General features: G+C 42.0%; 1 protein-coding gene across 1 annotated transcript; it reads right to left on the bottom strand.

The window, feature by feature from the left end:
* Positions 1 to 11,995: 11,995 nt before the first annotated feature.
* Positions 11,996 to 19,417, bottom strand: LOC147640020 (transcriptional corepressor LEUNIG-like). The gene is made up of 19 exons (XM_086776303.1): positions 18,826 to 19,417; positions 17,637 to 17,822; positions 17,434 to 17,531; positions 17,240 to 17,349; positions 16,800 to 17,138; positions 16,598 to 16,683; positions 16,237 to 16,324; positions 15,972 to 16,083; positions 15,716 to 15,765; positions 15,216 to 15,542; positions 14,861 to 15,115; positions 14,483 to 14,728; positions 14,257 to 14,401; positions 14,064 to 14,173; positions 13,802 to 13,951; positions 13,352 to 13,507; positions 13,140 to 13,256; positions 12,596 to 12,802; positions 11,996 to 12,467 (listed from the first exon to the last, which is right to left on the bottom strand). Exons 2-19 carry the CDS (start codon positions 17,666 to 17,668, stop codon positions 12,324 to 12,326), a joined length of 2,772 nt encoding a protein of 923 aa, XP_086632429.1. The 5' UTR covers positions 17,669 to 17,822; positions 18,826 to 19,417; the 3' UTR covers positions 11,996 to 12,323.
* Positions 19,418 to 26,495: the final 7,078 nt, after the last annotated feature.

The raw sequence follows: 26,495 nt of genomic DNA, 5'->3' as shown, positions 1-26,495 counted from the left end.
TGTATTCAACATGTTTTCTGCTGAGGACAAACTTGATGGGACTAACTACCCATTGTGGTCCTATATGATGAGGCATGTATTGGTTGCTAAAGGCCTTTTGGAATGTGGTCAGTAGTAGTGAAACTTATCCTATTTCACAACTACCAGTGCAACCAGGTGCTGCAGGTACATCTAAAGTAGAATCTGATACAGATGTGGCTCCTCCACATGCCAATGAGATGGGATGGAAGAGATGCACAGGCACATGCATAGCTTACACTTTCTATGAAGCGAAGCATTATTCCTCATATTCAGTCATGTGAACTTTAAAATAGGCATGGGATACACTTGCTGCATTATACCAGGTGCGCAATGAAGCACGTGTTGCATATCTGCCAAACAATTGGAGTATGAGCACATGAATGAGGGAGACTCAATGGACAGCTTCTTGACCTAGATCAAAAATTTTAAGGAGCAGCTTGCTAGTGCGAATGAGATATATCCTGATAGTACATTGGTGCCCACAGTTCTCAATGCATTGCCAGATTCTTATCAGAGTTTTGCTTCTACCCTTAGACTCGTGAGTGATGAAGGGAAATCCAAATTCCCTTACATTAGATGAGCTGGTTTCAGTACTCTTGCAAGAAGAGCAGTCCAGGCAAAACAGATCTAATATGCGAGTTGGTGACCAAGCTTTTGTTGCCAATCAGAAAGGCAAAGGTAAAGCTTATTCACATGGTGGCTATAAGCCAAAATCAGAATCCTCGGGTAAGGATACAGAGCAAGAAGGTGATAAGCCTAAAAAGAAGGGCAAGTGTCACTAATTGTAGGAAACCAGGGCACTACATACATGAGTGTAAGAAAAGGCTAGAGAAGGAGAAAAAGAAAGAATCGAGCATGGCTGTTGCATCTGCACACCAAGTGCAGAGAAGAAGGAAACTGTAAGTTTTTCTCAAGATGATTGGACATGGATTATACATTGCAGTTATGACCCTTCTGTTCATGATGTATGCATGTCAGTGTGGCAGAATCAGATGCTTGGTACTTTGACAGTGGTGCTAGTAAGCACATTCCTTTACAAAAAAAAAATATTCTCATCTCTGGAATCTGGTCCCAAGTGCAGGAACCGTCACATGTGCAAATGGTTCCTCATATCCTGTCAAAGGAATTGGTAGAGTTGTGCTCAATGCTGCAAATGGGGGCGCATTTACTCTTTCTAAAGTTTTATATGTGCCAGGCATTAAGACGAACTTGCTATCAGTTTCAGCCTTAGCCTTTTCAGGCTTGACGGTGAAGTTTGTGGATGACAAATGTTTAATCTAGGATAGAAATGATGGTTATTCTATCATTGCCTCAGGTACCTTGTTTCATGGCCTATACAAGATGGATGTATTTGAGAAGTTGCAGCATGATGCTTGCTCAGTCTCCATGACTCGTGCTATGAGTGATGCAGAATTATGGCATGCACGATTTGGCCATTTGAATTATGGCAGTTTGTTACGTCTTCAAAGGCATGATATGGTGTCCGAGTTGCCAACTCTTGACCCCTAATAGACATGTATGTGAGGGGTGTATTCTTGGTAAAATGCAGCGGACATCATTTTCAAAAGATGGATTTGTGAGAACTGGTAAGAAACTACAGCTTATACATAGTGATGTATGAGGACACCATCTATTGGGGGATATCTCTACTTCGTCACTTTTATTTGATGATTACTCCCAGATATAGCTGGGTGTATCCATTAAAGTAGAGTTCAGAGGTTTTTCTGTGCTTTAGGCACTTCGTATCCATGGCTGAAAATGCATGTGAATGTAAAGTTGGCACCCTTCGTTCAAATCAAGGGGGAGAGTATATGTCCAAGGAATTTCATGCATATATGGCTGGAAAAGGCATAAGGCACATCAATGTACAGTGCCATACACACCTCAGGAAAATGGTGTGGCTCTGAGAGAAAGAACAAGCCTCTCATGGAGATGGCATGATGTATGGTGAAAGCCCAAGATTTACCTCATGGTTTTTTGTTAGAGACAACTATGTGCGTAAACTATGTTGAACAAATGCCCTACCAAGGCCTTGCAGTCTAAAACTCCTTATGAAGCTTGGCATGGCACGAAGCCTTCTGTGGCTCATTTTCGTGTTTTGGTTGTCTTTCTTATGCTCTTGTCCCTGAGCAACAATGCAATAAGCTTGATGTGGTAAGGCAGTTAAATGCCTATTTGTGGGATACAGTTCAGAAAGCAAGGGATATAGACTCTACCATCCGGCCTCAAAGCGGATTTTGGTAAGTAGAGATGTTGTTTTTGTTGAAAACTCAGTTCAGCCCATGCTTTCATGAAAAAAATAGTACAATGTATGCTCGTCGTAGGACATGTTTGATTCGCTCCTACCTTTGTTTAATGGAGGGAAGCCATATGTAGAGCAATTGGATGCTTAACCAAGTGCTGAAATTCAGCCTTTGCAGGTGCAAAATCAGCCTGCAAATTAGCCTTTTGATGAGGCAATTATTGAGGATGTAGTGGATGAGAAGAGAGCAGCCATAGAAGAATCTAGGCATATGCCAAAATGGCTTGTGGATGAGGATGTAGTGGATGAGGAGAGAGCAGCCATAGAAGAATCTAGGCGTATGCCAAAATGGCTTGTGCATACATTGAGGAATAGCAAGTTAGCAGCTCCTTTACCTAGCAGAACTCATGCAGGTTCTCATCATGCAGATTATTCTCATGTGGATCATGTTCTCATTTCTACTTTATGTAATGAGGAGGAACGTGTTTCCTTTGAGGAAGCACAGGATGATGATCATTGGATGCATGCTATAAAGGATGAGTATAACTCTATACTCAAGAATGACACCTGGTATTTGACAGATCTACCCCATGGCAAGAAGGCCATTGGTACTAAGTGGGTTTACAAGTTAAAACGCAAAGCATATGGTAGCATTGATCGCTACTACAAGGCCAGACATGTTGCAAAGGGGTATGTCCAACAAAAGGTCATTGATTATGATGAGACCTTTGCACCTACATCTCGTATGACTACCATTAGGTGTCTCATTGCTTCGGCAGCACATCAAGGGTGGAATGTACATCAGTTGGACATTAAGAGAGCATTCTTGAATGGTGATTTATATGAGGAGGTGTATGTATCACAACCTCCTGGTTTTGTTATAGAGGAAAGGAGAAGAATCTAAAGTATTCAGGTTGAAAAAAAGCTCTTTATGGCCTTAAGCAAGCTCCTAGAGCATGGTATGAGAAGATTCATACATACTTGGTTGCAAATGATTTTTACAACAGTCCAATAGAGAGTACACCCTATGTGAAGAGGAGTAAGGACACATTTTTGGTCATCGTTCTATACATTGATGACATGCTCCTCCACGGGACCTAATATAGATCAAATTTCAGCCTTTAAGGCTAATTTGCAGTCATCGTTTGAGATGTCAGATTTGGGGCCGTTGCATTACTATTTGGGGATTCAGTTTATGCAGCACAATGATGGCATTGTTACGCTACACTCTAAATATATATAGAAGCTATTGAAGAGGTTTAATCTTGAAGACTGTAAACCTATGACTACACCTATGGAGACAGGTACTCGACTTAGTCTTCAAGAGGAGACTCTTTTGATGCTAGTTTGTATCAGCTGGCTGTTGAATCCCTTCTTTATGTATGCAACATGAGGCCAGATATATAGTATGCGGTCTCACAGTTGAGTAGATTTATGCATAGCCTAGGTATGAAGCATTGGCAGGCTGTTAAGCGGGTTTTTCACTATTTACAGGGCACTCAGTATGTTGGATTGTTTTATCCAAAAGGGGGTGAGTCACAGCTGCATGCTTTTAGTGATTCAGATTGGGCTGGATGTTATGACACATGAGTTTCCACTAGTGGGTTTTTCTTTCACCTTGGTGATTCATGTATATCATGGCTCAGCAAAGAAGCAGCCTACAGTGGCCACTTCTAGTTGTGAAGCTGAGTACAAGGCAGCTTTTACAGCTACAGTTGAGTGTGTGTGGCTCAAACATCTTATGGCTAATTTGGGTGTTGGACAATCGTCTAGCACTACCATTTTCACTTACAGCAGCCAGAGCGCATTAATAGTGCAAGGAACCCAGTGTTTCGCACTAAGCACATTAAGATGCATTACCACTATGTTAGGGGGAGGAAAGACTCTCTACAGTAGAGATCAGCTTGGTCTATGTGCCTACACATGACAACATGGCAGATTTATTCACGAAGGCTCTTCCTCATGAAAAGTTCAAAGCTTTTCGTAAAGCTTTGGGCTTACTCCCTTTTCAGGATTGATCGGCCATACCCTGTACATGTTCACATCATCACTCCAAGGGAGATTTGTAGCATTATATGGTAGTGATATGTGTGAACACACTTAGGACTACCGGGGTACTTTTTCACTCACTAGGAGGTTTTTTCCCCCATGCGTATGTATACCCTCTTATCTATGCATTTTGGGGTGTGTACTTATCTTTTGTATCTGGCACACATTTGTTCATTCTAATCTAGTGAGTTTGTGTGCTCTCAAGCTTCTCTATCTTGTGTGTGTGTGCATTGTTGCAACCCTAACCCTAATTCCAACAGGAATACCCTATCTAGGAGTTGTAGAAGCATGTAGATTCATGAAGCTAATCATGGTACTTCTCAACTAAAGAAAAGAAATCATGGAGAAATACAATCCAAAAATTTTATGCTTTGAGGCAATGATGTATTACTATCATTGTCTTTGGTGCCTCCTCGATACATGCACATGACATTTGTATTACTATCATCTCCTTTGGTGCCTCCTAGGATACATGCACATGACATTTGTATTACTATCATATCCTTTGGTTCCTCCTGGATACATGCACATGACATTTGTATTAAAATCATCGTCTTTGGTGCCTCTTGGATACATGCCAATACATTTGTTGTAGACATGGTAAGTACATCTTTTTTGGACTTCACATCCATATTTCAAATGCCCCTAAGGAGATTATGAAGAAAAAACTACTGGCACAAGGTGGGGGTGACAAGGCATTTAGGCCATAATAGGTTTTCGAGGATGAAAATTGCATTAGGTAGGGGAAAATTCCCTAGCAGTAAAAAAGGCACTATAAACATTGTAATCATTATGCAAAAAGTTGGCCACGTCCATGCTACCTAGACCGTTATTCAAGGTTTGGGTGCCCAAATGTGAATAAGGGCCACTGGTGTATATGGTAATTGAGATCTTATGTAATCCTTTCTCCTTGCTCTCATGTGTGTGCAAGAGAGAGAGTTGAGAGGATTAGCTTGTTGTTCTTAGTACATGTACCTCTTTATGCTTTGTGTGTGTGTGTGTGTGAGAGAGAGAGAGAGAGAGTAGAGAGTGAGGTGTATCCTTTTGCAAGGAGGTGTAGCAGCCTCTTGGAGATAGCAAGAGGTGAGAGGTGAGGCTTGGGAGAGCAACCACTAGTGGATATTTCAGGCTATGGAGATGCCATTCTCAGAAGCAAGGTAAGTATCCCCATGACAATTGTTGCCTCTCTACCCTAAGTGAATGGATGAGAGTTCTTAAGGGGGAATAAATGGGCCATAACAACAGGGCGTATAGGTTTATGGGGTCATAGTTGGTGCCACCGTCCCCACGGTGTAATACCACTAAGTAGTTACCCCACCTCCCATGGCCATTCGAGCTCATCTTTTCATGCCCCACAATGTGAAGATAGAGTGTCCAAGAGTAAAGTCTACCTACTTCATGTGTGGGACCGTTATGGGAGCATGTAGCCTATTTGCAATGTTCCAAATCTAATCTAAGATATATCTAAACCATTTGACCCCCTAGGACACCATCCTATATAAATATAGGCTACCGTCCTATATGAATATAAGCCACTATACAAGGGATTTCAGTGACACACACCCGAGCGACTACTCACAACCATGGCTAATCCTCATGAGGGGAGGACCGTACAAACATGAGCTAGCCAGTGACACACACGCGACTGCTCACAACCATGGCTAATCCTCATTCTTGTGGTGCCACTTCAATAAGAGATGAAGTAGATGGCTTATTAAAGAAGTTTTGGGATTCACAAGAACGAATCCATCTTTTGTTTATCCTTGTCATTCATTCTACAAGAAGGCTCTTGTGGATTTCTTATTTTTAGGAGAATATTATTGTAGTTTTTCTTAGTGTAGAAGTTTCAGGAATAATGGTGAAGATGTCTTTTTTTTTAATTTGGCTTGGGCATTCATATAGTGGATTATTGTGGTACCCTTAACCTTGGTTGACTTTGAGGAGCATAAGGCTAGTGCTTTCTTCTTTGGTTATTTTTGGGGGGTTTTCTTGAGAGAGGAATCATGGCCTACTTGGACATCTGAATTTCCCTTGTAGTAAATTTGAGGTTATAGAAGCTTTTTTGTCGTTGATTAATGAAGACGAGCTAGTTTTGACATCGAAGATGTAGTCAACATAGAGGCCTTCATACATAATGGTAAGGCTTTTGGTTGACAACCTTGGGATGTAGAAGCTTTGGTAGATTTTGGTGTAGTTTGACGTTGAGATGTTTAGAAAGTAGAGGCTTCATTGATTAGAAACATTGTCAACATAGAGGATGAGTCTTGATGAGTGTGAAGAACAATCATTAATAAGGCTATTTTCTTTTGGAGGTAGACATGTGTACCTCTCTAATGATATGTGCTAGCTCCATGTCCTTGGTGTACTTTGACATTGAGGTGTTTAGAAAGTAGAGGCTTCATTGCTTGGAAAAAGAGTTTCAACATATAGGACGAACCTTGATGAGTGTGAAGGGAAATCATTGATAACGCTACTTTCTTTTTGGAGGTAGAGATACATACCCCTCTAATCATATATGCTAGCTCCATGTCCTTAGTCATAATAGTTACATACTTGGCATGGATAGCACACAAGTTGGTATCTTCAAAAATATTTACAAGGTAGGATTCAATAAATAGCATCCAAGACATTCCCTCTAATCATATGTGCTAGCTCCATGTCCTCGATCATAATAGTTATACATACTTGGCATGGATAGCATGCAAGTTGGTATCTTCAATAATATTTACAAGGTAGGCTTTAGTAAATAACTTCCAACGAAATGCTTTTCATTCCAAACCCCATGTTGGTATAACCACATGATCTCTTTGACTATGGTGTGAAAGGGGCTCTTTCGATCAAGAGCTTGGTCGACTTTTGGTAGAGTTGGATCTCTTTCAAAATGCTTTTTGTTATGATAAACCTTCCTTCTCGGTTTGTGTCTCTAAGGGATTCTTTGTGCAAGCATTATGTGAAATAGGTTAATCTCTTGATTTATTTAAAGGGCCTCAATGATGACTTCTTCCTCCATGTGGCTGTGCAAGGTGTCAGTTAGGCACACTCAGCAGCTTCGTGGGTGATCTACCTTATCTATGGCATTGTCTTTATCCCAATCTAGTTGCCTCAACATCTTCCTCATTGTCATCATCTTCCCCACTTGGTTCTAGATAGGACACTAAAGATGATGGACCTATAGTAGCAAGCTCTATAGTCAGGCAAGGGGCCTTACCCTAAGAAGGAAGACTTTTTTGCCAATGTTACCACTCAGGAAAATAGGTATTTCAGCTCTCCTTCCCATTGGGGAGGTTTGGACTCTACACCTCTTAGGAGAGCAAGTGGGAAGATGGGGATAGGTCTTCTTGTTTGCTTGGTTCTAGCCATGGACACGACAACGCTTGTACACATAATTCTCCTAGTAATCCACCAATAAATCATTGGTGTTTAAAGCACGTTCTCCAATAAGCCCATAGAGATAATAATTGGAATGCATGTATGTGGGTGTTGTGATAAATCCAAGGTACTTAAGTGTGTGGCATCACATGTGCTATGGGCAAGACCCTCAGTGGCTTTTATGACTCAAATTGGGTGAGTGATTCTAAAACCAAGCACTCGATAAACAAGGTATTGTTTTCCTCTTTGTTTGGGATGCATTTCTTGGATCAATAAGAAACATGCCCACTATTGCACTCTCATAGAGGCTGAGTATAAAGCTGCATGCTTCGCATCTTATGAGGCATTGTGGCTAAGGAGGATTCTATAGGATATGAATGTGGTGCCAATGCTATAATGTGATAACTAAAGGTGTATTGCTCGGAATCATGGGTTTCATGCTCGCACAAAACACGTTGAGATTCATTATTACTTTGTGTGTAAGCTCATCATGTTCAGCGAGGTTGAGATAAAACACATTAAGTTTTATTATCAATTTGTGTATGAGCTCATCATGTTCAGGGAGGTTGAGATCGAGATGGTAGAGAGTTGTCAGAGATCTTCACAAAGGCTCTTAGCATAGGCCAAATGGAGTAGCATATTCATCAGCTCCGCATTGGATCATAAAGGTAGTTCACCTTCTTGGGTGTTGGATATTAGTGCTCCACCCTCATATTGTATCGCCCACCACCACTAGATGATTAGATTAGATGGTTTAGATTTAGCACACAACTAGATGGTTTAGAGCTGGCTTGAATTAGATTTGGCACACTACCAAATAGACTATATGGTACACTAGACTGTTATCTCATGACACTCCAAACATGGAGTAAGGAGATAGACATAGAGTAGGGAGACTTTACTCTTCGACACCTTGTCATGACATTACGAAGCCAAAACCGGCCAAAGATGTGAACCCCGATGGCCATGGAAAGTGGAACTGTGTAGTAATTTTTAGTACATCTATATATGAGACAAGTCTACACCATGGACAGTGCCACAGATTATGACCACGAAGCTACGCAGTTATGTTATGGCCACCTCATGCATATTGGCCTATATACATACACGGAAAACCTCTTCTCCACATAGTTCATTAGTCATCACAATGAGTTTACTCCCTAGCTTTTACTAGCATATAGCCTGTGTCTTAGTAGTTTTATATCATCCATTGAAGCTTCCTTCACAAGAGCACACAAGTGTGGGGATTTACCATCTATTATCAATACATTATTCTTCTCTATCTCTATCATTGTTCAATTTGGTTTTTTGCGTTTTGTAATGTGAAAGATACTACTTTATGTGTGTGTTCTCTGATGTATACCGCATGTTGTTTCCTCTTAGAGCTTGACAGTAGCATAAGTTATATGCAATTTCAATAGCTTATGGCACGCATCACATAATGAAGAGTGCAAAAGTGAACATTAAATAGAGGAAATCGAAGGATTGCTTTCCAATTTTTATCTTTGATATCTCTATTTGGTGTTACATTTGTGTAAGTCGTATGCTCAACCTTCTTTTTTAAACCTATCAAACCTTTTATACAAAAGGACATGGAAGCAATGTAGAGACCTTTGTGCTATAGTTATACATGCTATTAATGGGTTTGAGATCACCTCCCAAATGGCAATTCACTTTGAAAATCCCTAGTCTTCAACATCAAGTTTTTGACTAGCAATTTGCTCTATAAGTTACACATGTTGAATGAGCTTACAATTGTACATTAATGCAAACTACTCCAATAGTTTATATCATGACTTAGCTATGATAACTTCGACAAGAGTGTTTCTTGAGATTTTTAGATACTTGAACCAATAAGTTCCTTGTGGATTCATCTCAGAGATAGAGGACACCTATGATTCTTGAGAAGTAGCACAAGGCACATAAAGACTCACATTAAAGTGAGTACCAATTTTTTATATGCCACCTAATTTCAAGGATTTTTTATATGCCTTCTAATTTCAAGGGTTTTAGAATATATACATTTCAAAAAAAAATTGCTAATTTGAGCCTCGAGCAATCTCTCTCTCTCTCTCTCTCTCTCTCTCTCTCTCTCTCACACACACACACACACGCACACACAATTTCACAAGTTTTAAGTGATTTGGTCTCGAGCAATCTCTCACACACAAAATTTCACAACTACCAAGTGATTTGATATTGCAATATTATACAATGTAACATTTGCATGGTTTTATCAATCATACTAAAGTATTATCTACAAAAAAAGATGTAATGTATACATCTACATCTTTATCTGCGACTACATCCTTACATAAATAGAGATCCACACTACCATAGCCTTAGAGAATTGAATTTTACTTGTCCAACCATAGAGTGAGAAAAGAGTAGCGTGGGTGTTTTTCCCGGATGCGATCATGCTCAAACAAGGCCCAAATGGCTCCTTATAATATTATAACTTCTATAACTAGCCCACAAAGCTAATGATAATCCCAATCCGTATAGCACCACTTTAATCAAAATCTTTTGCAAGATTTTATTGCCTGATTTGGCTTGCCCATTATTATTTTAAGGATAATAAACAATGGACTTCTTATGAATATTGTTATCGTAGAATGTTTTCACAAGTTTCGGGTTTCATTTTACACATAACGAAGCTATTAAGTGAGATGGCTATGCTGATTGAAGATAGCAATGATGATATGCTGACCTAAGTAGCACACAAGAAAAACCATCTCTTGAAACTTTCAATAATGAACACATTCTAGGATTTCCATCAAAGTACATTATGCATACAAGTAACAGTATATTGTAGTTTAGTGCTTGTTTGGCAAGTTCACCAATGCCAACATGCTAAATCACAAAAACCAACATGCTGATTTACGAACACTGGCTGGTTCATCAATGCCATAACTTTTTTGGGTTTGAAAGGGTTTTGAAAATGCCAATACAAAGTTTTCTAAGAAAATGAGAATTAGTTTTTTCCTTACAAGAGGAAAGAGTTTGGGACCAAACCCTCTTAACAAACTCCTCAAGCTACAACGTTCCCAAACGAACAATTGACTGGTTTGGCAAAAGAGCTTTCCTTTTGACTCAATGGAGGAAAAGAGAGAGAGAGAGAGAGAGTGAGCTGTTTGCGTTGCCGTAACTTTTAACTCGTGACTACTTGAAAACTATACACATCCACCATTTACCATTCACTAACAGATGAACTTAAACAACTGGCCACCTTAACATCCACCACATGCATGATTCGTTTGTGGGGGATGGCATGCTCCTTCATATTAGTCAAGAGCTTGAATTGACAGGCAGGGGCCTTTTTATACACGGGAAGACAACTTAAGCTATTAAGTCATTCCATGGGGCAGTGTCCACAGCTCTGTGAAAGTTTGAATTGTTGGTCTACATGAACCACCTAAAGATAATGGTTATTCTATACATGGGGGAACATGCATGAACAAGTTTACTTCAAGAAACACACATTATCTTCCAAGCAAAAAGAAAATGATTCTCCCTTCACATGGCACAAGCTAAGCAAGGGTGCTAAGAGAGAGAGAGAGAGAGAGAGAGAGAGAGAGAGGATCTTTTAACCTTGTACCAGGCCAGTTGACCGCACATGATCCATGTGACAATACTGGAGTGCATACACTTCAGAATGGGACTTGAACCCATGAGTAAACGAGTACTATGTCCCACACAAACACCCACGCCCTCATGGGGAAACATGCATGAACAAGTGTACTTCAAGAAACACCATGAAACATGACAAAATATTTTCCAAGCAAAAAGAATGATTCTCCTTCAAATAGCACAAAGCTAAGCAAGTGTGCTAAGAGAATCACCTCATAACAGGCCAGTGAACAGCATATGATCCATGTGAATTGATACCAAAGTGAGAATGCACTTCAGAATGAGACTTCAACCCATGAGTAAACTAATAATAAGTAGTATGCCTCCAATGCACATGCAGAGATTACATTTCAAGTCCATGAATGACCCAAAAGGGGCTCTGAGACTAAAATGAGTTGCTGTCAGAAACATGGGAAAAAAAATGTATGCCAAAAGAAAAACAGGCCCACATTGTACACCCGTGTGCATGTTGAGCTCACCTAAAGTTTTGTTGATGAGAATGTATATATATATATATAAACAGGCCAACGTACAACATATTGAGCTCACCTAAAGTTTTGTTGCTGATAATGTAATCAAGTAATGACACACACACACACACACACACCCATATATATATAAAAAACAGGCCTACGTACAACATTTAAGAAAGAGAGAGAGAGAGAGAGAGAGAGAGAGAGAGAGTTACAATTTAAGTTCCTCATTTGTATCTTAAGACTTTCGCAAAATAATAGTAGTGCAAATATCTTTGAGCTTGGTGACTATGAGGCCAACATGACATCCCTAGGCTGGTGTTTATAAGGCCAAATCCATATTTCAAAAGACTCCACAACTAAACGCTTGCCCATGTCTCTACATAGGTTTCGGCATTTCTATGATAGAAAGATGGAATCTCCCATGCTTGGCATATGAATAAAGAGTTTTTCTTTTCTTTTTTTACAATGCATCCTCTTTAGCATTAACCCTTACAACATTCGAAGGAACACAGATTATGATACACTGAGAGACATTACTACTTCCACAACTTGACACACTTATCATGACTAGCCGAAGCAACCATGCCGGTAATGGGTGATTGGGCAAGTGCTGCAATCAAACCTTCGTGGGCAGGTACTGTCATGCTCTTCTTTTCTTGCATTGACCACAACTCAAGAGACTGCCAAACAACTCCCAGTGAGGAAACTTTATGAAAATTTGCACTCTTGCCGAATTCTAGTACCTGAATGCTCATTTGAGAGTAAAAAGTCACCTTAATAATGACCCACTACACAACCAAAACGATACCTGATAGCAGCCGATGACAAGGAGCTGTGGGTAGGTCGGATGGAACACGCAAGAATGGAATTTGTTGCCGTTGCAGCTTAGCTCATGCACACACTCACCATCGGCCCCAGATCCAAGTGCCCACACTCGCACCGAATCTTCACTTACGGAAGCCAGATAGTCCCCAGTCGCATCCCAACACACAGAGTGGACAAACTTCGTATGTCTCTGCAAACAAAGAAACAGCAAACACAAATACAGTGCATACGAATGCGATTAAATTGTAAGAATTGGAACATCGTGATTGAACTATATCCAAATTCAAGTCCTCAAGAGGAATTAAAACCTTTGTTTTTATATTTAAGGATCTAGAATGTTTCTTGGGCAAAGATACTGCCCTCATTGATTTTTTCTTGAAATTTTTAAAGTTGCATTTTTTATTTACTTGTGTGAGTATGTCAAACCATGCAACTGTTCCAAATAGATTGACTGTTTGCAGGCCTACTTCAAAGATTGACAGTATATAGGCAGCATTTACTACAATGAAGGAAAGTTGACCACATACCTGCAGAAAATGCACACGAGTTTCTGACTCAACATCAAATATAGCCACTTTGTTTTCTGCTGCAGCAGCCAAAAGCCTTCCAACCCTTGGTTGGAATCTGACCTGGCTCATTCCTCCCTGTTGTCACAGACGCATTGAATAAAAATGGTTTCAATCATAGTCAGAGAGAAGCTGACCCAAATTCTGATTGTACTATTGGTTGATGAATTCACCTCGAAGATCCGCGTGCAAATACCCTGGTTGACACTCCAATACCGTATCTCATTTTCTGCATCGCAAGAGCAGAGAAGATCCTCATTGTTGGGATGAAAATCTAGTGACATAACCGCTCCTCCATGCCCCGAAAAACTCCTCAAAGAAAAACTTGGCTGCCCAAAAAGGTCCAAAATATATCACATTGTTTTTGCCCTCTCAAGGCTGTACTGAATTAAGTTGGTCACACAACATTCCCTGCCCATGTCATGGCAACTGGCAAGGAGTTGGACAGGCAAGATTGCCCATCCACCCTAACGGCAGTCGGCGATCCCCCACTGATGGGCAGGCAAAGGTGTGTAACCAGCCTAGACATGTTGACAAAAAAAATGATGTGCAGGCAGTGGTGTGTAACCAGCCTAGAAATGTAGACCAAAAAGATGATGGTTAACCAAGTTTCATACACTCACATTATCAACATCCCAGACCTTAACAGTCCTGTCAAATGAGGATGTTGCAAGGCGTGTTGCATTGGGACTAAACCGCACATCAGCTATCAGGGAGATGTGTTCGTCGAGTGTGCTTTTCAATTTAAAATTATCCATGTTCCATAACACTGCCTGCAAAGAACATGAGACCACACCTTTATTTGAGTATCTGTACCAGTCATGGCTCGCTACCATGACAGACTACGACACCATGCTACGCTTCAACTATGATGAAAAAGATGACCTTCTTATCATGCCCAGCACTAGCAAGTAACTTGCCATCAGAAGAGAAGTGGCAAGAAACTACTTTGTTGTTGGTTCCTCGAAGACACCGAACCTCTGAGAACGAAAAACCTGCCAACCAGAAGAGGATCAAAGCTTTAACTGACAGCAGCCACATTCACAACAGCTTCGGGCTCCAAAAGTAAGAGAAAGACCTTTACTAACATCCATATTGTGCCCAGTAGGACTCCTTTTACTGCAGCTAAATAGCGGCTCTCTCTGGTCTGCTTCCTCATGAGACAAGAAGGATTCCACGTTGTCATCCAAGGACCCATCCTCAGCAAACCGATCTATATCAGCCTGTATAGTTACCACCAAACCAGTCATTTAGTGATTAGGAAGAAGGCATTTCTAAAGGTTGAAACAAGTCAAGATATGTACCAATTGATTGGAAGAAGTTGCTAAAGGTCCGGTACCATCCGAGCCATATACCAACGATGACTTCGATGTACTACCACTGTGTTGCAATGCACCAGCAATGGAGATGACATCACCTTGCGTGTGGGTTGAGGGGGTTGAAGGGGCAGAATTGGGAGCAGCAGTATTTCCTGTTCCCGTACTGTTTGCTGGGCCAGAAGAAGATGCTGGCTGCTTCCTTTTCCTGCCATTTTGTACTTTTGAAGCAGTCTAGAGAAGAAAACATAGAGCAGTTAGGCAGCATGAACCATCTGCATCATTCATTCTACAAAGCCCAAAGTAAACTGAACTCCTATACTACAAAATTCCGAAGCCTGCCTTCTTTCCACGTTCGCATTGTACCTGATCACTGCTTCGGTAAGCATTTGAGAGGCTTCCATCCACCAAGCCACCGGCTCCCACGAGCCTATCCGGTTGCTGCTGAGGCGTGGCAGGAGGTTGCTGCTGAGATGTCTGCGTCTGCTGGGGTGGTAGCTGCTGCATCTGACTACCACCTTGCTGCTGTTGCTGCTGCTGCTGCTGTTGCTGTTGCTGTTGCTGCTGCTGCTGCTGCTGCTGCTGCTGCTGCTGCTGCTGCTGAAGCTGAGCAAACTTTACCTGAGATGGCCATAGTAACAGCAAATTTTACTTTCTGCAGCTCTCTACCGATAGTCTGAACAGAACAGCAACCAATGTTTGAACAAACAATGTCACGCACTTTCATAAGCAACTCTTCATTATTCCGTTGTACTTGGGAGACGGCTTGCATGGGGGGGCCCACGCCTTGCATGACATCTCCGATACTGCCAGGCTGACCATCTTTGCCACCCATGGCATTTCTGCTTAGAAGCATTTTGAACCTTCTGGAATCCAAGTCTCCAAGAAGTGTTGAACCAGCAGAGCCCAGATTTCCTTGAGCCTGCTGCGCTTGCAGCAAGAGCTGTTGCTGTTGCTGGGGGTTCAGCATCTGAATCTGATGGTATTGCTGTGGAGATTGGATGAAAGACTTTGAGGGTAGCATGTTCGGACGTAGTTGATCAAGCCCCTGAAATACCAGGAACAAGTAGCGCAAACATCACCATGACACAAGGATATGCATGCATTGAAAGCAAATCTCTAGGCCTTGAGGCTTGCATCATTGATGCAGCTAAGATACACTTCAGGGATCTTCAGGGATTAACCATGACTCGCAAACAAAGGTGATGTGCATGAACTTACTGTCAACGGCCAGCCTTTCGAAGGTAAGGTGTTGGCTCCTTGACTTACACCTGGACAAAATAGAAGCCACGCTCAAAATAAAAACATATCACAGACAGCATGCAATTGACATGCAACAGCACAAAAACAATTACATGCACTAATGAAAAGATTACATGCATAGAAATCCATGGCCATAAAATTACAATATAGTGGATGGTGCTGCCTGCCCGGCGAGGAGTAAGTACTTAGTAAACCTATAAGGCTTTTAACACACCTGGACTCAGAAGATTTGGTTTAGAATGCCCAACACCTGGCACACCAAAAAGTGATGGATCTGTTGCAGGTGACCTTTGATTCAGCACTCCACTCACATCACTTTTGCTGTCCTGAAACATTCGAGATTCTGTAAACAGTCCCTAGATGCAAACCACGTTTATTGCTTGAATTATTCCCACACTACAAAATCTCAATTCAAATGTACCCAGAAGAAACTGTGGTTGAAAAAGACTTGCTGTCTTTGGAGCACGGAAGAGACTTACTTGGCTTACACCAGGCAGCGGCTGATTTCGAACTTGTGCTTGCTGAAGAGTTGTATTCATATTGCCGGCTCCAGTGTGCAACATTTGCCTGTATGTACGTGAAGGTATGAGGCGTTGGGATGAACCTTTAACATCCAAATTTTCTTAAAACACACCAACCAAGAAATGTTGTCTGTGTGCGCGCGAGCGCGTCACGGGCATACATGCACACATGTGTGCACACGCACACAAATACATACATACAATAACATCAGGAAGTGTGCATGACATCAGTAAATGCCTCATGACTGATTGTACAACAAAAATCTTTGGATTAAGCTGGACACTGATGCTGAACAGTGAGTATATGTTCATATCTTACCCAGCAGGCTGACCAGGTGCAGCCGGTGTCTTCAGCAAAGGCGCTTGACTCGCATCTAACAATTGATTGGGATTATCAACGTATCTCTGCAGCCATGCACACTGATAAAGTCAGCTACTCCACACTTTTCAAAAGGGCGGATGAAGGCACTCATAAGACCAAACATTTTGATCTGCTCAAAAGCCTTAATCACAATTAACACCTTCATAGTTGGTTCTTCCATGGCATCCCTCTTCTGTGGATGCTTCAAGCATTCTTCATAAATTTTGGTTGCCATCGCGTTTGCTGAGCTTTGCCTCATCATGGTATCAGGCCCCAGACCATTAGCCCCTCCATTGATAGCAAGATGGTTGCCGTCCCTTCGAGGCGGTTGCTGCTGTTGGTGTCGCATGAGCTGCAGCTGAAGCTGCTGCTGCTGCTGCTGCTGCTGCTGTTGATGGTGATGTTGCTGCTGCTGCTGCTGCTGCTGTTGCTGCTGCTGCTGCTGCTGCTGCTGCTGCTGGTGATGATGCTGTTGTTCCCGGGCTTTCAACTGCTGAGTCTGTTTTCAAATTTCACTACAGCACTAAGATACTCATAAAACGAGGTGCATAGAAAATAATCACTGCTCAGCAACTATACAATGTCAAGATCAAAGCTCACCTCAATGTAAGAAGCAGCTACATCTGAGTGTTTCTCATTGGTGCGTGCAATAAAAATGTCCCAAAATACAGACCACCATTCAAACAGAAATCCACCCGGTGCATCTATGGCTGAACATATAGGGAAAGATTGGGACATCAGTTCACCTACTACGAGCAATACAATTAATTAGACAAAAGCTATAGGAATCTTACCGACAGGATCAGAGGAGACCTTTCCTTCAGCTTGGAATGCCTTTGCAGATGCTTGAAGATTCCTCTTCACAAGATAGTCATAGATGTACACATCTAACCTGAATTCAGAGAACACAACAGTCATCAGGATGACAAGACATGCATATTGACTACAGTCTACTAGAACATAATAGACAGAGAAGTTGTGTACAAATCTCACTCACATCTTGTCAGCTTCCCAGTTTGTCTGGGCCATTTTTACCAGCCAAAATAAGTCGCAAAACAAAACGTACTAACTTCTCACAATCTATAGATTATCATGCTCCACTCAGCTGACAGTGTGGCCCGGAGGTGAAATCCTGCTACCAAAGCGGCGTAAGGGCATCAATATCGCCAACTTAAGACTCCACCTGCAAGGCATTTACGTATTGGTAAGCAAGTGATCACAGGTTTCCCATGACAACCACTCCAGAGATTAAAAAAACAAAAACAACACATGCAGCTAAGCTATGCATTGCTTCAAGCCAGTTTACTATTCATCAGACGAGCCCTGCTCGAGGTAGAACAATGTAGAGGAGACAAACAAGCGTAAAAAGTTATTGTAGAGTTCAAATTGAGTGGACAAACACAGCTCAACTTAGGTTCAACTTATGCTACAACTTCCAGTTTGGGAGATGCCATAATATGCAAAAGAATGCTTGTGCAGTCCTCTCTGATGATGTCCCAACTTTGCCACCTTGATGGATGAAAATGACTTCAGATTTGCACATGGTGATCCATCTTGCAGCTAAGGTCATCAAATTCATGGATGTTAAGTGGGTCATATTTGAACATGTTGAGAGAAGCCTTGTGTGTGCATGTGCATCTGTGTGCGTATGTGCATGTGAAATTGCTTTCTGTTTGTGTGTCCAGGTGAAGCAGAGGATGCTCCAAACCACATGCAGGGATGGTTGTCCAATCCATGGAGATAAAATAAGCTGTGGTCAAGCATGCTGAGAGAGTGTGGGCACGCTCACATGTGTGTCAGTGCAAATCATTAAGCCATAGCCAGGTATGAAACTACAATCACTTGAGGGGTACGGACACTTGAGAAGGGATGATGATGAAGTCCTTATTTGTTGGTGCCGTACCTCATACTTGCCGGAAAATGATACTACAAAACACTACGTATGGTTACCATTGAGCAGGGGATGATGTGATTACATTTGTACGGACGACCAAATGATGAGCATACATAGGAAATGGGCAGGGGAAACTGCCCTACAAAAGATTTAGAAGCATAAAACAATAGGGTTTCACCACAAAAGAGTTAAACTGACTACACAGAAAAAAGGGGTGTCTGTGTGCGGGGGGGGGGGGGGGGGGGGCGTGTGTTGTTGAGAAACAAAATGGAAACGGAGAAATATAGCATACCAGGGAAAGTTTTCTCTGTGAGAGCTCCACCTGACGATGATCGCCACAAGAGAGAGTACAACAGAATCCAAAACGGGCTTTCGTTTTTCCTTGAAATCCCTTCCTTACTTGTGTCCGATCAGGGCAAGAAACGATGGAAAGCTCCTAGACTGTGGGCTTGGGAACGGCTGCGAGAAAGAGAAAGAAGATGGATACGGCGATTTGGGCGGAGGAGGGTTTCTGGCAAAGAAAAGCTCTGCAGAGCGAGTGAATGGTGAACAGAGCGGGGCAAAGGGGCGGAGAGAGAGAGAGAGAGAGAGAGAGAGAGAGAGAGAGCGAGCGAGCGAGAGTGCGTGCGTGTTTGCTAATCAAAGAGCTTCGCAGAATGCTTGAGTCGCCATAGCCAGGCCAGACACACACACCCGGAGAGATGGGAGCAGAGCATAAAACAGCAAATGCAGTGGATGACCTCCCAGACCAAAATACCGAGCCTCTCCATCCCTCGAGCCTTGCTTTCCAAGCCTGTCTCAATCCGAGCCTTGATATCCCGGGACTATAACGATCCGCGTGACTCATCGCCGAGCTCCGAACCTCTTTCCAAGCCTCTGCTTTTACTTTTCAAGCCTGTACCTTAGACCGAGCCTTGTCTTAGATGCCCTAAACCGAACCACGTGACTCAATGCCGAGCCCTAGGGCCTCTTTCCGAACCTGCGGCGTCTCAATGCTTCTCCTTTTTTTACTCTTTTTGGTTATTTTTTTCTTTCTTCCCTACAGCTGTAAAGTATCCATTGCTTGTATTCTTTGTAAGGGATGTTGCATGGTCATAGCATCTAGGTGTAAAAGGGGTAGCATCCATTGCTTGTACTCTTTGTAAGGGATGTTGCATGGTCATAGCATCTAGGTGTAAAAGGGGTAGCATCCATTGCTTGTACTCTTTCTAGCACCGTCAAAGCATCTCACAAACATGCAGTGCTTATTAATGGATGTTGCATGGTCACACAGCATCCATTGCTTGTACTCTTTCTAAGGGATGTTGCATGGTCAGCATCTAGAAGGCTCCACTAACTTTACATCCAATTTTTTACCAGTTAATTGTAATTATACTCTATTATATTACTACCTAGTTTAGGGTGTTGTATCAAACCCATGACAACCCTCTAATATACTACCTATCAAGCCCATGACAACACATTAGGAAAGTAGTATGGGTTAGCAACTTAGGGAATAAAAGAAAGGTTACCTTTAACCTCCCGATATTCAAATTTTGAAAGTCTTCTCAAAATGATGCGGAAGGAAAAATACATCTTCAAAATTTTCAAGTTCTAGTTGTAGTTGGTTTGACAGAATGAAGAAAATTTCCTCTCTTCAACCCGTGAAAAGAATTCATGTAAGGCTCCATAAGAACACATAAAAATACCTCTTCGAAATTCTAGGTTGAAAATCCTTTTTCAAATTTGTCCTTTTCTCTTCAACCCATCATGAAAAGAATTCATGTACGATTTCATAAGAATAGTTTATGGAATGCTTATAAGTGAACCAATAAAGGGACACCCATCAAAAACCTATCACAAGTGAGCCACCCCCCACCCCCTCCCTTCCCTCTTCCTCCCCTCCCCCTCCCTTATGCCAAAAAAAAAAAGCACCTACACAATTTTTAGTGTAAGAAAAGTGCTGTGGGTGGCAACTCCCAATTGATGGGGTTTTTGTTCTCATACTAACGTGAAGATGCATTAATGCCAACCCCCCTCTCGTAGTGATATTTTTGGGCAATATTTAGAAAAATTGGCCCAAGTACGTAGACTCTATATACAAAATTTGGGGAAAGAGCTTGAGAGAATAGGAGAGATGAAGGGGCTTAAAATAGTGTAGGTCCTCCCAAAAAAAAAACATTGCCTTTTTGTCCTCATTCTAGTAAAGGCAAATGCATCAGATATTTTTTCAAGAGGAGATAGCTCAAAAGACATACCAAAAAAGAAAAATTGCTAGCTCCCTTAGGGTTTCATTAGGAGTGTTTCCTCTTTTACATAAAGGCATCAGTAATGGCCTTGTTACCCTAAACTATAAACATATGTAGGTTTATTACTTGAAAATTAAACACCTCCTTATAGTGAACATGTTATGGTCACCTCTAATACTAAGTAGCAAAGCCATGAATTAAGAAGTTAGCATGCCCAACCTAATCACCTACAATCCTATAAACTTCTAAAACAAAAAAAAGGGGTTTCATGTTTTTTTATGGACATTACATGGTTGTATCACAAGTTCAATGGGTGATAAACAACTACACTATTTTCTTTAGAGGCTACCAATGGGCCACTCATGGTCTACACTATGGTAATCCTTGTAACCCCCACCTCCCATTAGACCTCCTCCTTTACCTCTCATTTAAAGGCTACCAATGGGCCACTCATGGTCTACACCATGGTAATCCTTGTAAACCCCACCTCCCATTGGATGTCCTCCTTTACCTCCCATTTGAGGCCCACCAAAATAAACAATAGGTCAAGTGCTTCTTCCCTAAAGCTCGATTTCTTAAAGCTTATATGTCACGTAGGCTGTAACGCCGACGGCGGCAGACCGGATGGCCAAGGACGTGGCCATCCAAACAGTGGGAGAGGATGCCCATGTGGAGTCATGGGCGGCCAGGCTAGTGTGGACGGCACGCCACACACTATATAGCCTGGGGGATGAGGGGCAATCCTCATTCTTCCTCTATGGCTGGGTGGTAAGCCAGAGGTCGTCCCCTCTCGTGGTAACGCCCGTAGTGGTGTTACAGTACCACCATCTAGAGAAGTAGACCATGGCATCGAAGTTATGCCATGATCAAAACCTATAAGCAAACCTGCTTATAGATTAAGCCACTTCGAGGCACAGGAGGTGGAAAAACAATTGACGGAATATTTGAACAAAGGCTTCATTCGGCCTAGTTCAAGTCCATGGGGGCATCGCCTTTTCTTCTGGTAAAGAAGAAAGACGGATCTATGCGGATGTGCATAGACTATAGGGCTCTTAATCAGATAACGATTAAGAACAAGTATCCAATGCCATGCATGGATGAGTTGTTTGATCAACTCTATGGATCGAGATACTTTACAAAAGTAGACCTGAGATCAGGGTATCATCAGGTTAAAATTAAAGCAGAAGATGTTGCGAAGACAGCATTTAGGACCCGTTTTGGGCATTTTGAGTTTTTGGTTATGCCATTTGGGCTAACTAATGCTCCAGCGACGTTTATGACGCTGATGGACAGTATTTTACATCCATATCTGGGAAAATTCGTAGTAGTTTTCTTAGATGATATTCTTGTATACAGTAAGACACAGAAAGAACACATAGAGCATTTGCGTCTAGTGTTCGAGTTGTTGTTACGAGAGCACAAACTATTTGCAAAGAAGAGAAAATGTGAATTTTTTGAAACAGAAATTCACTACCTTGGCCATATTATACGCGGATGGAGCCAGAAAAAGTAGAGGCTATTCTTAAATGGCCAGCGGCGAAGAATCTCGAGGAACTGCAGATTTTTCTTGGCATGTCGGGGTTCTGCCGACAATATGTGAAGGACTACGCAAAGATCGCAGTCCTGTTGACTGACCAGTTTACGGTCAAAAACTAAAAACATTAGTTGGGGGGAAGCCTAACAGAAGAGTGGTGACCGTTAGCAGCTGCACCTGTTTGACTATTGTCGATCCAAATGAGCCGTTTGTCTTGGAAACAGACGCTAGTAATGAGGCCATTGGGGCCGTACTTATGCAAAGGGGATGCCCAATTGCATTTGAAAGTAAAAAGTTAGATCATGCGCAGCGTAACTACTTGGCTTAGAGCGAGAGTTACTAGCGATAGTTCATGCACTGAAAAAGTGGAGACACTATTTATATGGTGCTACTTTTAAGGTCCGGATGGACCATGAAAGTCTGAAATGGCTTTCAAGTCAAAATGAATTGAAGGGTAGAAAAGCTCGATGGGCGGAGATTCTACAGGAGTTTGACCTTCAAATACGTTACCAGAAAGGTAAGTATAATGTGGTGGCAGATGCACTTAGTCGCATGCCACAGATTAATGAACTTAGTTTCACAGTCTTCAAGAATGATTTCTTGGAGTCACTACGTGGTTTATGTGAGCACGATCCATCTTTTACAGAGGTCTGGCGCGCTGTACGCGTATGCACTTCTTTACAGACGCGACCACCTCCCTCGTTGGCACGTATTGCTAATCCGAAGAGACTGGTCGAAGGTGCAACGGGAAAGGAAGCGAGAGTTAGTCCGGAGAGACTAGCTGTGTCTTCTGGGTATAGTTTGGAGTCGGAGAGCTCTGATGTAGGCCCTTCATCACCTTTGACTACCACAGCTTCAAAGGGGAGTGATAAACTTCGTCGAGGGGGAGAAATATGCTAATTACTCCATTGACACAACGGGTACTTACTCTACAAGGGTAGAGTATGTGTACCAACTATTGGTGACTTTCGGGCCTAAATTCTTAAAGAAAGTCATGATAGTCCAAGTGCGGGTCATCCCAGGATTCAGAAGACCTATGCACTAGTAAAAAGATAGTTTTATTGGCCTAGTTTGTCCAGACTTATGTGCTGAAATACAGTAAGTGCCAGGTCAATAAACACTAACGTCTTAAGGTTGGAGGACTACTCCATCCGCTGGAGATTCCTCAAAGGAAATGGGAAAGCATTTCCATGGATTTCATTACCGGTTTACCCAAGATGAGTCGAGGGAATGACTCGAATGACTCGGTGTGGGTGGTAGTGGACAGGTTAACTAAAATGGCAAAGTTTATCGCCACGAAGAAAACTGTTAAAACGCCAGAGTTGGCAAAACTCTTTATTGAACATCTCTACAAGCTATATGGCCTACCCGCAGATATAGTGTCGGATAGAGATAGAAAGTTCAACAATCATTTTTGGAGGGAAGTCTTCAAAAAGTTGGATACTACTCTGAGTATGAGTACGGCAGATCATCCGGAGTCTGATGGTCAAATAAAGACTTAAAAAATTCTAGAGGATATGTTGCGTTCTTATGTTAGTACGAAGCAATCTAATTGGGAAGAGTACTTGCCCTTGTTGGAGTTTGCCTATAAACAGCACCAAACACTCAGCGAACGACTGGATTTACACCATTTCATGTTAATGTATGGATTCCAGCCGAGATCTCCGATGGCTGTAGGCCTAGAAAAGGAGAAGATTTAATATGTCAATTTCCTTGAAGATATGAATGATATGCTCAGAGCCGCACGTGAGAGCATTCGTAGCGCTCAGGATCGCGCTAAAACTTATGCGGATAAAGGACGTAGAAAGGTGACCTTTTGCAGAAGGTGACTTTGTATTCCTTAAGGTTCCTGCGCAGTCAGAAACCATGAAAACGGAAAAGTGTGATAAACTTTCTCCGCGATATTGTGGTCCTTTTAAAATCCTTAAGAAGATTTGGGACGTAGCATATAAACTTGAGTTACCGGAGAGTTCTCAAGTCCATCCTATCTTCCATGTCAGTAAACTGAAGAAATCAGTTCACGGGTTTGAGAACGCAGTTTCTCTAGAGATTTTGGTGGACTTGATAGAGCCACCAAAGATACCACATGAACTTGAAAAGATTCTAGAGTATCGTCAGACAAACCCGACATAAAGTGTACCAGGAGGTACTTGTTAAATGGACAGAAGATGAGGAGGTAGCTACCTGGGAACGCCGTAGTGCAATTTCCAAGAGGTTTCCCCAGTTTGTTTTGGAGGACAAAAACTCTTCTTAAGGGGGGGTAATGTCACGTAGGCTGTAACGCCTATGACCGAGGCAGACCGGATGGCCAAGGACGTGGCCATCCGGGGTTCAATGGGAGAGGATGCCCATGCGGAGTCATGGGCAGCCAGGCTAGTGTGGACGGCTTCCTCTATGGCTGGGTGGTGAGCCAGAGGCCGTCCCCTCTCGTGGTAACGCCCGTAGAGCGGTGTTACAGTAATCTAACATTATATTATCATTTGACTCATTAAGGGTTTCTAGCAAAATTGCACGTTGAAGAGGCTACAAACTTTCAAAGGGGTAAAGGGAGGAGAACTCTTTGGTTTAAATCACTTGTTAGATCACGTGTATGACTTATGCAAAAAGAATATCCAAGAGAGTACAACATGACTTTTATGCCTCTCTTTCTCCTATTAAGTAAAATAAAATCTCAAGCCAAAACATAAGGAAAACATAAGGAGATCTCAACCAATCAAGGGCACTATGCTGCCATACAAGCCTTGTATGAGTGGAGGAAAAGAAAATACCATGGTTCCACCAATTAGGGACACTATGTTGCCATAAAATCCCCGTAGGAGTGGAGGAGAAGAAAATACCATGATTCCACTCTCTCATAATTTTGTATACATAGCTCTAGAAGATCTGATGTACATGGGCCCAGGTGGCCAAAAGAGTGTGAATGATGTCACTCCATATATTGCAAATACATTGGGTGTCGTAAACCTGAATACCCTTGAAGGCCTCTCTGGTCACATCTAATCTTCCAGGTATGCCACGTCATGATACTAGCACTAGCGATAGCACCCTAAGTAATATAAATAAGACCACTCCTTAGATCCTCTGTGCATGCTAAAAATAGATATTAAATCGTTGGTGGCAACCCACTATCATGGATAAATAGCCCAATCGGAACAGTAGTAGGATTGCAAAACGGTGGCTTAAAACCTCATCCCTTGATCCAAATCTTTCTCCAATGGCTCAGAAATTTCCCATAAACCTTCCAAGCTTTGTCCAAGAGTTCTTGAGCTTTTGTGTTCTTTATCCTATGGATTTTTACGAGCTTCTCCCGATTCTTCAAATCCAAGTACCCACCACAGCTCTGATACCACTGTCATGGGACCTTATGTACTTCTTAAAGAAATTAATCAAACTCACATATACGAGGCATGGGATGCTGAAGTATTTGGGGTTTCCTTCTTCACCAAGGGTATGATAACCATTATGTGGTAAAGCTCGAGTGTTATGGTTCTTCGTTTGCTAATCGACTATGTAATTATGATAACCTACATCCTAGGATGATGTATTCTTTCATTGTACTTGAGAGAGTCACATAAAACTTACAAGAGGCAAGGGTATGGTAATCATTCCATGGGAAAAGCTTGAGTGTTTTTAGTAGAAACTGAGACTACTAAACGATCCCTCCCTTTTCGAGGATGATGCACTACATTGTATCTATGGAGGTTACATAAAACTTGCAAATCGCATGCTTAGTTTCAATGTTAAATGCTTCAAAATGCTCGACGATCATTGGGGAATTATTTACCACAGTAATGGTAGCTATAGATAGTGTGAGGGGTGGGTGATGAGGTCCACGTCTCCTAAGACATTATATTGTGAGTGGCCCTATAATCAATCAAGCTTGGCCATGTAACTAGGTGGTCTTTTTGAGGGAACTCTAGCTCAAGGCGAGCATGTTCCACTGACATTTTTGTTTCATCCACCACATCATAAAGATCGGCTTTCTGTGCAAGGATTTTCACACTGGTTCCCCATAAGTCTCTTTGAATCTTTTTATTGCCTTGAAAAATGGCCTCTCCTTTTCATTGCTCTTGTTTTTCCTTTGTTTTCTTGTGGATTTGATACATGTCCTGGGTGAGACTGGGTGAGAGGTCCATAGTAGTGTTTCAACTTACTACCATTGAAATATCCTTCTATTATAGCCCCATCGAGGGTCTTCAC

Source organism: Cibotium barometz, chromosome 3, assembly GCF_041138505.1.
Source record: "Cibotium barometz isolate CiBa-2024 chromosome 3, ASM4113850v1, whole genome shotgun sequence".
NCBI classification, from domain to species: domain Eukaryota; kingdom Viridiplantae; phylum Streptophyta; class Polypodiopsida; order Cyatheales; family Cibotiaceae; genus Cibotium; species Cibotium barometz.
Note: the sequence above shows the minus strand (reverse complement) of the source record. Positions and strands in the feature narration are given on the sequence as shown.

Excerpts from the sequence above, each read along its gene's own strand:
- LOC147640020 (XM_086776303.1), bottom strand. The coding sequence starts at position 17,668 with ATGGCCCAGACAAACTGGGAAGCTGACAAGAT. Across the intron at positions 17,139-17,239 it reads TAGCTGCTTCTTACATTGAG|ACTCAGCAGTTGAAAGCCCG; the intron begins GTGAGCTTTGAT and ends ATTTGAAAACAG. Across the intron at positions 16,084-16,236 it reads CGCTGCCTGGTGTAAGCCAA|GACAGCAAAAGTGATGTGAG; the intron begins GTAAGTCTCTTC and ends CGAATGTTTCAG.